Source organism: Fukomys damarensis, unplaced genomic scaffold (assembly GCF_012274545.1).
Source record: "Fukomys damarensis isolate Sample0158 unplaced genomic scaffold, DMR_v1.0_HiC HiC_scaffold_23, whole genome shotgun sequence".
Taxonomy (NCBI): Eukaryota; Metazoa; Chordata; class Mammalia; order Rodentia; family Bathyergidae; genus Fukomys; species Fukomys damarensis.
This window is the reverse complement of record NW_022900935.1, coordinates 21,516,217-21,528,161: the sequence shown is the minus strand read 5'-3', so window position 1 is coordinate 21,528,161 and position 11,945 is coordinate 21,516,217. Positions and strand designations below refer to the sequence as shown.

Sequence of the window (11,945 nt, the reverse complement as noted above, 5' to 3'; positions counted from 1 at the left end):
TGCCACTCGCCGTTGTACACATTTCTTATTTACAATTTTATGTTATATATATATATATAAGTATATATTGTATATATATATGTATGCAACATTTTATATTTTTCATGGATACATTTTTATCATTTCAAAAAGTGTATTTCACACTTTTGGACTATTTTTTTTAGCTGTTAATCAGTTATACATTTTGTATACTCATAGTATTTAGTAATAAAATCTTACCTATGTATCAGTCACATGTTGCATTGCTCCTTTTGGGTTTCTGGCAGGAGAGTGGAGGCTGGGGTGGAGGAGACCTCCTTTTCTCCTCTCTGCCTGTTGTGAAGGATGGGGGCACCCGTGAGCTCTCCCAAGCCGAGGAGCCCACTCTGACAGCAGCTGAGTCAGGATGGGGTCCCACAAGCCCACCTTACTACCTTAGGATCGCTGACTCTGACACACAGGCCTGGAGAGGCCCAGAATGGCCATGACCTCACCAGCTAGGGTTAAGGACCTCACAGCCGGGGCTGGGCAGGGGCACAGAACCCAGGTCTGGAAGCCATGAGAGAGGAGTCTTGGGCCAACTCAGCTCCTACTCCCCAAGGCTGTCTCTTTCTGTGGTGGCGCCTAGAAGCTACTTTGCATCTCTTCCCCACTGTGTGGTCGGTGGCTTCATGTTTGGACATTAAAATCAGCCAGGGTAGAAGTGTTTAGGCCATGGATATTGAAAAGTACTATAAATCAAGCCCTTTATTTGCCCCAGAGAACAACTCACAAATTAGTGCTGGTTTTCTTCATTCCTTTCTTACTTCCCACTGCTACATCCTATCTTGTTTCTTTGGCTGTAAAATGCAGGGTATGTTCTACATTGATTGCAGCTATCATCACTAGTGCCTCGGTTTCCCTGCTGGGCCTCAAAGGCCACAATGTGAGGGAGGGAACAGCACCCCTGAATACCTCCCTGGCTTCAATCCCAACAGCTTTACTTTGTAAATATTAGGGTTTCTTATAAATATTTGTCTTGCCGGGCTTGGTGGCGCACGCCTGTAATCCCAGCACTCAGACGGCTGAGGCAGGAGGATCTCTGTGAGTTCAAGACCAGCCTGGGCTACATAGTGAGTTCCAGGTCAGTCTGAACTACATAATGAGACCTGTCTCCAAAAAAACAAAAATAAAAAAATAAAAAATCTAAAAATAAATAAATATTTGTCTGAATAAAACTTTTTAAAAGACGTTTAAAAACTAAGATTCCTATAAAAACCTCCCAGCTTCTAGACAGTCCATAGTCCGTAGGCCCTGCATAGATACAGTGAGACACTACCATCAGGCCCCAAGATTAAGGAGCACCAAAGAGCTCACTGGTGAAGTCAAATAACAGTTCAATTTAATCTTTTTTAAATTAAGGCAAAACCTGGATGATGTGGTGATTCGCACCTATAATCACGTCACTCTGGGAGGCTGAGGCAGAAGGATGGCAAGTTCAAACCCAGTCCGGGCAGTTTAGTGACTTAGCAAGACCCTTGTGTCAAAATGAAAAATAAAAAAGGGCTGGGATGTAGCACAGTGTGAAGGCCCTGGGTTCAATCTCCAGTACATTGAAAAATAATAAATAAATAATAAAATAAATAAGGTGAAAAATCCATGATGAATAAAGTCTCAAAATTTTACAGAGGGGATCAGCATTACTCCTACTTCCTTTTTCCTCAGGCTCTGAAATGCCCACCTGGCCCTGTTGGTAAACCCTGTGGAGCTCAGCCAGGCCCAAGCCTCGCGCTGTTGCTGTGACATCACCCAAGTGCCACAGTGAGGTGATGTGTGAAGGTCAAATGATAGGGACGCAGAGCAGCAGGGCAGCACCCGGTACTGGAGTTAACGCTCACTTCCTGCTGTGCTTTCTGCCCAGCTTCCTTCCTGGAGCCAGGAGCCAAGGAGGGAACTGGAAGCTGGTGTTTCTCAACAAGAATTGCACATCAGAATCTTTCTCCCTGCTGCCCAGGCCCCACCCCAGAGTGAGGTAATCAGCATTTCCAAGCGGGGACCCAGACAGGCATCAGTACTTTGTGAAAATCCCTGCGCAATCAAGACTGAGGGCTGCTGCTCCAGAGTTTATAGTCACACAGGCCTCGAACCTTTGCAACTTCCTAGCGTCTGCCCGGAATATCACACTTAAGGCATCATCTGCATCTTCACCCAGCCTGCTGCAGGCTCTGGGAGGGAGCTGGCGGTGCCCCGCACTCCTGCATCGGTGCAGCCTCTAGCAAAGCCACCGAGACAGAGACAAGGGCAGTGGAGCCGAGAAAGGCCAGCGGGCCCCCGAGGAGACTCTCACAAGCCTTGAGAAAGTTCTGTTTGCCCTTGTGAGAAGTCACGGAGGAAAGGCAGCTCCTGAGCCCCGCAGCTGCCCTCCCAAGATTGTATTTTGCTGTAAAGGACAAGAAGGTGAAAGGTGTAGAAAGAAGGCGACCACCTTAGAAAGGCAGCTGGTGGCTGGCGGGGACAGCATCCCCTGCCTTCCGGTGACCGTCACCCAGTGGATCAGGGCCCATGAGAGAGCAGAAAGGATGCATGAGGAAGGTAGGAGGGAGAAAGTGGGTAAGGAAATGAGAGGAAGGAAGGGGAAGAGGGAGGAAAGGAACGAAAGAGGAGAGGAGGAGGGAGAGGGGAGAGGAGGAAAAAATAAGCAATAGATGAACAAATGGATGCCCAGATGAAGAGCTAAAAAATTTTATGGTTTTTATTTACTTATAATTTCTATGTGTGTGGTACTGGAATGGAACCCCAGGGCCTTCACACCCAGCTACATCCCAGCCCTTTTTTATTTTTTGTTTTGAGACAAGTGCTCCGTAAGTTGCCCAAACTGGGCTTGAACTCATGATTCTCCTGCCTCAGCCTCTCAGAGTGCTAGGATTATAGGATGTGCCACTACGCTCAGCTAATTAAGCACCCATTCAACTCTTGCTACTCTATGCATGGCCACCGGACTAAACGGCATCAGGACCACCTGGAGCTTCTGAGAAATGCAAAATCTCAGGCCCCACTTCCAGGCTAACTACTGCATTTCAAGATCTCCAAGTAATCGGCAAATTCAAGAACTACTTTATTAAACTACCTGGGTACCTGAAGCCTAGCTGGATACATTACAATCACACAAGAACTTTTTTTTAATTGAGTTTATTGGTACATTTTAGGGATACAGTACAGTTACATTCATTACTGGGATCTTGTACCTTTACAGGACAGGTCTTGGTTCTCATTTTTCCCCTTGTCCCTGCCCTCCCTTCACCCCTCCTCCCCCTCCCCCTTTACAAACACTTTATTTCCATTTTTTCATTTTCTCACATTTTTTTTTCTTTTCCCTTATTACCTTTCCCCATACCCTTCCCACTTTCCCTACACCTTTAGCCCTTTTCTTCCTATTTCACATTGGCAATTATCTCATTAGGATCTTATGTACTATTATAGTTTTTCACACCAGAGAAACTATTCGGTATTTACACATGTGTGACTTATTTATTTCACTTAGGAGTATCCTCAATATGTATCCATTTTCCTATGGATGACTCTAATTTCTCATTCTTTATGGCTGAGTAGTATTCCATTTTATAGAAAAACCACATCTTCTTTATCCAGTTTCCAACTGATGGGCAAATGGGCTGTTTCCAAAGTTTTAGCTATTACAGACTGTGCCGCTATAAACATAGGTGTGCATATGTCACTGTGGTATGATTCTTTTAATTCTTTTGGAAAGATACCCAGCAGAGGGATGGCTGGGTCAAGTGGAACCTCTAGTCCCAGCTCTTTGAGGTATCTCAATATTGATTTCCATAGTGGATGCACGAGTCTGTACTCCCACCAACAATGGAGAAGGGTTCCTTTCTCCCCACAGCCCCGCCAACATTTGTTATTGTGTGATTTCTTGATAGCAGCCATTCTTCGTGGGGTGAGGTAGAATCTCAGTCACACAAGAACTTTAATAAAGATAATTAAATCAGAACTTTGCGGTCAATTAAATCAGATCTTTGAGGCCCGGGCGTGCTCCTGAGTTGAGCCTAATAGCTGGGGCTCGGGGACCTCTGCGCTGGATGGGGCTGTGAGTAGCCAGTGACAGCTTCAGAGAGGCTGAGGGCCACAAAATGGACTCTCTGAGCTCAGGGTCCCAGCCTGGCCAGGTGGGCTGTGGAACATGGATTCTGATTGGCTGAGAGCTGCTTGCTCTTCGCTCCCCAGCCCTCTCTCCTGACTCACTTAGAGGAGGTGAAGCCCTCTGAGTGGCCAGGAGGTTTCATGTAAAGATTTTCCCATCCTACTGGCAGTGGCAGATCCAGAAGCCATTGGTTGGGGTTGCTCCGAATACTGTGGGACAGCAGCACCCACAGCCCCCGGAGCCCCAGCGCCCACCACAGCCCCAGAAGCATTGGACCTGGAGCCCCTGCGCTCCTGCCAGCGCTTGCCTTCCAGGAGGAGCTGCAGGCCTGTGCAGATAGATGCATGAGGCTGCCCTACCCTTCAGTCCAGAGCTGCCGCTCTTGGCAAGGCCCTCCAGGCTGCCGTTCATTCCAAGGCCACGAGGCCTCTGCTCAAATGTAAGTTGACAAAAAGGCCAGCTTTTGTGAGAACCAAGAATTCAGTTTAATGGAATAGACCATCCACCCTTTTCCCGCCCTCAACCCTCCCCAAAGGGAAAGCCCGTCAGCAGGCAATTCTGACAGGAAGGCCCAGCAGTGCCCCTCATGGTCATAGCCAAGGGAAGCGTGGGGAAGTGAAAGCCTGGCGGGGGAATGCGGTGTGGGGTGTGGGGAGCGTGCACAAAGACCCCGCTTACAACAGTGCGGGACAACATCAGTATTCGGGAAAGGAGAGGATGTTCTCTGTTCTTTCGTCTTCCCCTTGCAGAGGGGAAAAGATCTGGCAAGTCAGAAGGGATCCATTAAAAGCTGCCAAACTTGGTCAACCAGTCTCCCTCAGACATTGGCGCAGGTGGTCAGCGCGGGGGTAGATGGAGCAGGCACAGGCAGGCAGGGTGGGGTGACAGCCTGTGGGCACAGGGCACAGGGTGGCCTTCCTGCCCCTTGGAAAGCTGTTTCCAGGGCCCGGGATCCATAGGATGCTGTCACATCTATTGGAGGAGAGCCTATAAACTTCACGCAGCCTCCACAGCGGTGAGTAATGAGTAAAGGCGACCAGCTTCCACGTTCTTCTGGAAAGTGCCATTGAAGGTTCAGGGGGCCTGGCAACACCTTCGAGCATCTGCCAAGGTGCCACTGGCCCTTCCTGGCTCTTAGAAATCAGGAAGAGTCTGGAAGCCAAGGGCAGTTGATTGGGTCTGCTCCTCGGCCCTCGCAGACCCCAGAGATCTGGCTGGGCCCCAGGCCCATGGGCAGGGAATCTGCCACCAGCTACCTTCATGGAGGACGGACTCTCCTCTGCGGAGCCCACACTTCAGGAGTCCCCGGAGTCTGTGGAAGAATCACGCCAGAGCCACCTGCACGGATGCATGGGGAAGTGACCAGGGCCTCAGGACACTCCTTGTTGCTCAGGAAAAGGCTGGAGTTGGTGCTGAGTTAGTCTCCCAAAGGCAGCTCGCGAGAAGGCCGCCTCAGCAGCCAGGCCACAGCGCTGGGCAGGATCACCTTGTCAGCAGCCACAAACAAAACACGCGAATGTCCTGGGGAGCTGGGATTGGGGACCTGCGGGTCAAGGTTCTCCCTGAACTCTTGTGGTGTCACTACATCACCGGGACCCATATGTTGTCCTCATTGTAGTGGAAAGACTGCTTCCCTGGGCGCTCGGGCTTGTATGTGGCTAAGGAGAGAGAGAGACGGTTTTAGGAGAGAAAGACCAGAAGTGAGAGTCTCTAGCTTTCTACCTCAGAACTGGAAAGGACAGGGGAGCCCTGGGGGAGGGGGAATTCAGCCTCTTTTACATGGGTCTTCACTGGCCTCAGCCAAACTGACACTATGGGTTTCAGCATTCTTTAACCCTTTTTAACTTCTTTAATGAACAAAATTTGCAAAACATTTTTGCACAAGAAATCAAAAACTACACTGAATAAAGAAATATGCTTGAAGAAGCAAGGATTATCATGGTAGACTTTGTTTTGATCTGGTCAGGAAATTTCCAGAAAGGTAAAAGCCATGACAGCTGCAAGACAGGAGCAGCCAAGACAAGCAGGGCTTGGGGACCACAGCCTGAGGTGATGGGAAACTCTTCTCTATTGAGTGACTTGGCTAGTGAGGGTCCCCTGCACGCCTTCTTGGGGAGACTCTGAGGGGAGCCCATGGCTGTCCAGTCTGTCTGCATTCCCTGGAAGCCGTGAGGGATGTCACCTTGGAGGAGGTGAACACAGCAGCGGGAAGCCACGTGTACCTGTGTGCCAGGCACCTCACACTCAGATGCAGTTCCTAAAGCAGTGGTGGCACACCTGTGGCACACGTGCCACCGTGGGCACACAGAGCCCCCTCTGTCAGCTTGCAAGCCAAGTCATCCCAACAGCCCAGCATTAGATGTTCAGGCTTAATTGTTGACACTCTGTCATAAGTAAGTGGCTTTTGGGCTTCAGTTTGGGCTTTTGGTCTCTAAAGTGCTCGCCAACACTCTCCTAGAGGATGGGGCCAAACAGGGTCAGACACGGGTCCTCACCTGTCCTGGGGCCTCTGGAGGTCATTACTTATATGGAGATGAACACACTTGCTGGGCCAAATCATGTTCTCCTGGATCAACCAGATGACCCCAGGGTCAAACCAGAGCTGTCCTGTTGGTCTGATTATCGTTGCATTTGCAAAGCCAAAGTTACCAAAGCTAGGATGACTTTCTTCCTGCCCCACCTCCCTGACATCTTTATCACCCCTGAGTGTCTCCCTTACCAGACTGATGCCTCTGGGGATGAGCTCCAGCCCTGTCACTTTAGCCCCCCAGGCTGGGAGCATCCTTGGTGCTCTATGAGAAGTGGGCATCCCAGCTCTGCCTTCCTCTCCCATTCACCTGCCGCACCTGTCAAACCCCAGTGCCACCAGCTCTAGCCATTGTCAGGGACTGGTAATAGCTAAGGGGAGCGGCAGAGAGCTACAAACAAACAGACAAGTTCAGAGGCCACCTATGGGAGTGAGCTCCATGCAACGTCAGCCCTCAGGGAGATCCGAGAGGCAACGAGGGTCACTGCTTAAGCTCATCTGTAGGAAGCGGGTGGAGCTACACAGCTTTACAGAGCAGCCACATCGTTTTCTTTCATCACAAACAAGGCGTCGGGTGGAGGGGAGGTGCCTAGGCCTCTGTTGTGCTGCTAAGGCGCTTGGAGCTGTGGACACCCACCTAAGAAACCCTCCTCTCTGTGAAACATGTTGGCCAGACCAGGACCAGTGGCTCAAATATTTTTAAGAACAAGAATTTTGCTGATGACCTGATAAGAGCTGTGGCCCTATAGTAGGGCATCTGCACGCTCCAAATCTGTAGTCCAGAGTCACCGGCCACCCACAGCCCATCTGTGACCTCATGGACCTTCCTGGTCCTCAGTATGAATCCCTGACCCTGATCATCTCTAAGAAACCTTTCACCTTAAAAAACAAAATATTTTTATACTCTGAAAATATGAGCTGATAACTCTCCTAAATCTGCTCTCACCCCTATAAACTGTTTGGCAAACAGCCTATAAACCAGTGGTGTTTGATGGCACAGGAATGGCAAACAAGCCCGGGTTAGGTTTTACGATCATTTAAAACAGTCCTCTGACCTGGGCCAGGGAGGCCTGGCTGGGAAGGCGCCATTATCCACCGGCTGGTGTTGGACACAAAGGATGCGCTAGAGATGAAATGCTTGGCGGGCCCAGCGTAGTCCACAATCTCATACTGACCAGGACCTGGAAGAGGTGGCTTCGGGGGCAGAGGCAAGGAGGGCTGGGCTGAGAAGTTCAGGACGGGGTTTTTCCTTTGGGAAAGACAAAATGGGAAGATGTCACTAAAGCAGTGTACTGGGGAAATGCCACCTTTAAATGCAGCCAAGGCCTGCTCAGCATCAGGAGGTCTGCAGGAGGTCCAGGCATAGCTTCAGGAGACCTGAGCTGTGCTCTAGCTAATCTGCTTGGAAGCCCAGGGTCTTTGGCTTCAGTTTCCTCATCAGCACAGTCGCGATCATAGCAGTCAGAACCTACACTGTAGACTCATGGTCAGGGTTGCATGAGATGATGCACCTGAAATATGGTACTCAGGACAGAGCTGACACACAGTGAGAACTCAGGATGTGATATCAACAGCGTTGTCGCTGGGCCAATCAAGAGGGGAAGGCAGCACTGATCTCGTGTGCTGACTCCGATGGATCAGTAGGGCCTGGCTAGAGCTCTGTGAGATGAGGCCTCACTGGTCTTGGTGACCCACTTGTGATGTCCGCCATGGCCAATTCATGTGAAGAACCATCCCACACTCCAGGTCAGGTCCTTTCTGTGAGCCTTCATCAGGCCTTGATGCACAGTTCCACCGGGCTTCCAGGGCCTGCCCATTTTCAGAGAGTCAGCAGTCCAGCCACTCTGCTCACCACACAGGGCAAGGGCCGCCTCCTTCTGCCTTATCTCCAAAACTCCTCCCAAGGTCTCTCATCAAAGGGGGACAGAAGTTTCTCCGAGCACAGGACAGCTGGGAAGGCTCACGTCACCCTGAAGCAAAGGAGGGAAGGGGATTCCTGCCCCCTGGGACCCTGCTGCCCTTGGCTTACTATCTTCTGGAACCAAGACAGCCAGGGGGACCTAGAGATCTCTAGTCAACCTCCTTATTTTGTTAACTAAGCTGGTGTCCAGCAAGAAAAAGTGAGGCATTCGGATCACAGAGAAAGTTGGCGAGACACTAGAATGCACATCTCAGGGGCCCAGCAATTTGGAGAAAGTGTCATGACAAAGGGGACTGAGTTTGAGTCACACAGACCCGAGTCTGAATTCTGGTCATGCCACTGCCTGGCTGTGAGACCTGGGACAAGGCCCCTAAATTCTTGTACCCTGCGTCTGTAACAAAGAACAAGAATGCCCACTCCTCATCGAGGTGAAACGATAATGGAGAAAAAGCATGTGAGGCACCTCCCGTGGTGCCAGCACACAGAAAATGCCAATAGAAGTAGCAGCTGTTATTACAAACAGTCGTTTTTATGATCGCTTTGCCACAGGGGTGCAACCAAGCTTCAGGGGAGAGAGTTTGAGTCTCCTCACACCAGACTCGCCCAGAGGCACGGGACCCTCCTCCCACCGGAAGCTGCCCTAAGTCTGCCTGAGGTTTAGGCCTTGTGATGGAGGAACAGCCGGCTCGGAGGCCTACATTTCAGAACGAAGGTGCCCACAGGAAATGGGACCCATTGCTTCACTTCTCCCCATCCCCCACTCTCCACGGAAGAACAGGTTACAGGGTGTAATCAGCAACCTCTCCCCTTATAAATAAGGGCTGGTTTCTCTCTCTTGTGGGTGTGGCTCACCCTTCAAAGCACCCCCACAGAGTTGATGAGCCTCATGGAGAGACCAGCTTAAATGCTGGAAATCAGTGCTCGATTGAGCCAATCAGTGTATGCCGACCCCTCTTGGTCTGGGTCACCTCTCATTCTCTGTGAAGACCATGAGGCAGCCACTTTGCTAACCAGGAAGTGGCTACAGCCTGCTGGCCCTGTGTCCCACCAACCTAATGAGCAGTCAAATCGAAAGTTATCTTTCGTCTGCTCAACCCAGCCTACTGGCCAGTGCCCCCACTTCTCCTTCCTGAGTACCTGGCACGACATTGCTCTGCCACTCTGAGAATTCTGCCAGGAACCCTCGCCTTCCCTGCAAACTCTGATTCATTCTTCCCATTCCCACGCTTCAGGAGCCTCCTCCTGCCTCCTCCCTGAGATGGCTTTGGAAGGCTCCCTGTCTGAGGCTCATGGGCTTTGGAGGCAGACGGTCCTGACGCCGGCCCCAGCTCAGGCACTGCACTTCAGTGTGGACCTCAGTCCCACTGCTCTCCAGAGGAGAGGCGGTGATGGCACGAGGAGACCCTTCCTCTGCCAAGTCCTCAGCTCGAGGCGTCTGCCTCTCCAGACATTTGGGGATTCTTTCGTCTGTTTGTAACACCTGGATTTCCATGCTGCGTACTTGCCTCGCGTTTTAAGGAACGAGATTGTGTCTGACTCAACATAGAGGCACCCATGCCTGCTCTGAGGACATTTGCTGAACTGCAGAGAAAAGCAGAGAGGTTGGAGCAAGTAAGGGTCCTGGATCCCACCTTACTTGTTTCCCTCATCCAAGGTGGCCCCTCGCATCGACTTTGCCTTGGGGTGGGGTGGAAAATCACTAAGGAAGGTCGAGCAGATCACACCCAGGCAGCCCCTTGCTCCTGGAGAGCGGGCTTTTATGAGCCTCATCACTTAGCTCTGACAGCCACCCTGGCCCTGCCCTGTGGAAAGAAAACTCCCATCAAAGGTCCTGAGTTGGCCACTACCTGATTAACTGTGTTGGCAGCTTCCAAGGTGAGCTGTTTGCAAATGGCCCCAAATAATGAATGTCCTCAAGGACTCAGCAGGTCACTTGGGGAAGGCATCCGAGGGAGACCCTCTCGATCCACTCCCAGGCACAGGCTCATTCTGCCTCGGGGATTCCCAGGGTTGGGAGGGAGAAAGGGGCCATTTTTCTCAACATTAAAAGGCAGCCGATTGCCTCTGGGTGGAATGCAGTATCTGTTTAACAGGGGGAGTGGGTGACAGATTACAGCTGCTTGGGAAGAAGCATCCCATAGCTAATTGAAAATCCCGGCAACTTTAGGTGGGTCCGATGTAATTACCTGACTTGGAGCAGGGCCAAGGGGCTTGGTTCCCCAGCTCTGGCTTGACAAGACCATGTCTGTGCAAAACTAATGGCTTAAGAGCTCCAGGAAGTTGACCAAAGGGTTAGAAACCTGTCTCTGAGGCTTCCATCTCCTCTCTGGGAGCGGGGGTTGGAAGGTGGCAGAGGAAAGAACTATTGTGATCTGCAAAGCCTTTATCTGACTCAGGCTACCTCCTGAGTCACCACCGTGACGGGTATGAAGACCTCACGGAGTGAAACCTTGGCTGACTCCTACTTGGCTTCCCAAGACGCCCTGTGAGCTGATAGAGCCTCCCAGCTTTGAGTCAGTATGGTGGCCAGAGGACGTGATCACCTGTCGTGTTCTCCAACACTGACACACCATGAGCCTGGTCCGGTGACGCCCCACGGGGCCACCAAGGACCTGCTCTCAGGCTCGGGTAGAACCATGGGAGTTCAATGGGCCATGTCCTTCCACCCTGGCAACTACAGTACCCCTGGTACAAGGTGTTAGATGAATCTGAATTCCTGGGAGCTGAGAGACCTTTCCCCCTCCCAGGTTCTCAGGCCAGCCCATGGGGAAAGCAGGAGGTGTCACATGTCCTGAGCAGCCTGTTCATCCTGCACAGCCACCCTCGCCCATTCCCAGCCCTGCTGGCCACCTCCTGAGCACGTGAGTCAGTTGACCCTTCCTCTCGCTTCTCTGTGTCAGCAGCACGGCACTAATGATGCCCAGGGTGGGGGTCCAACCACCCCAGGTCTCCTCATCCTGAAGAAAGCAGAGCTCGCAGACTCTTCCGCAAGCTGTCACCCTCACCAGGGACAGAGAGCAAGCGACTCCCAGCCGGGACAAGTGAGGCAGTTCTTGTGTGTGTGTGTGTGTGTGTGTGTGTGTGTGTGTGTGTGTGTGAAGCCTGGTGGCTCAGGCTGCCAAGGTTTCCAAGGGATGAACACGATGATGAACCTGAGATTCCTCAGCACAGCTCCCGGGACCCTGGAGGTCACAGGTGATCAGGTCTGATGTGGACAGAGGCTGGAAAAAAGTGACAGGGCCATGCAGAGGAAGCAACACAGACATTCCTGGGGACCCAGCAGCCCTAGATCATGGCCAAGGAGACTTCTGTCCCTCTCTGCCCTCAGGGCCACAGGAGGAATGAGGACTAGAATTTGACAGACTGGAGCTGGGACA

At 51.4% G+C, this 11,945-nt stretch overlaps 1 protein-coding gene across 9 annotated transcripts in view; it reads right to left on the bottom strand.

The window, feature by feature from the left end:
* Nucleotides 1–3,900: 3,900 nt before the first annotated feature.
* The window catches only part of Stpg1 (sperm tail PG-rich repeat containing 1), a 45,806-nt gene continuing 37,761 nt past the window's right edge, over nt 3,901–11,945 (bottom strand). For all 9 annotated transcript variants that reach the window (XM_019209002.2, XM_019209001.2, XM_010633793.3 and 6 more), the window contains 2 exons: nt 7,703–7,896; nt 3,901–5,778 (listed from right to left, as the gene is read on the bottom strand). In XM_019209002.2, coding sequence (XP_019064547.1) covers nt 5,702–5,778; nt 7,703–7,896 — 271 coding nt within the window. In that variant the 3' untranslated portion in view covers nt 3,901–5,701. The remainder of the gene's footprint in view (nt 5,779–7,702; nt 7,897–11,945) is intronic.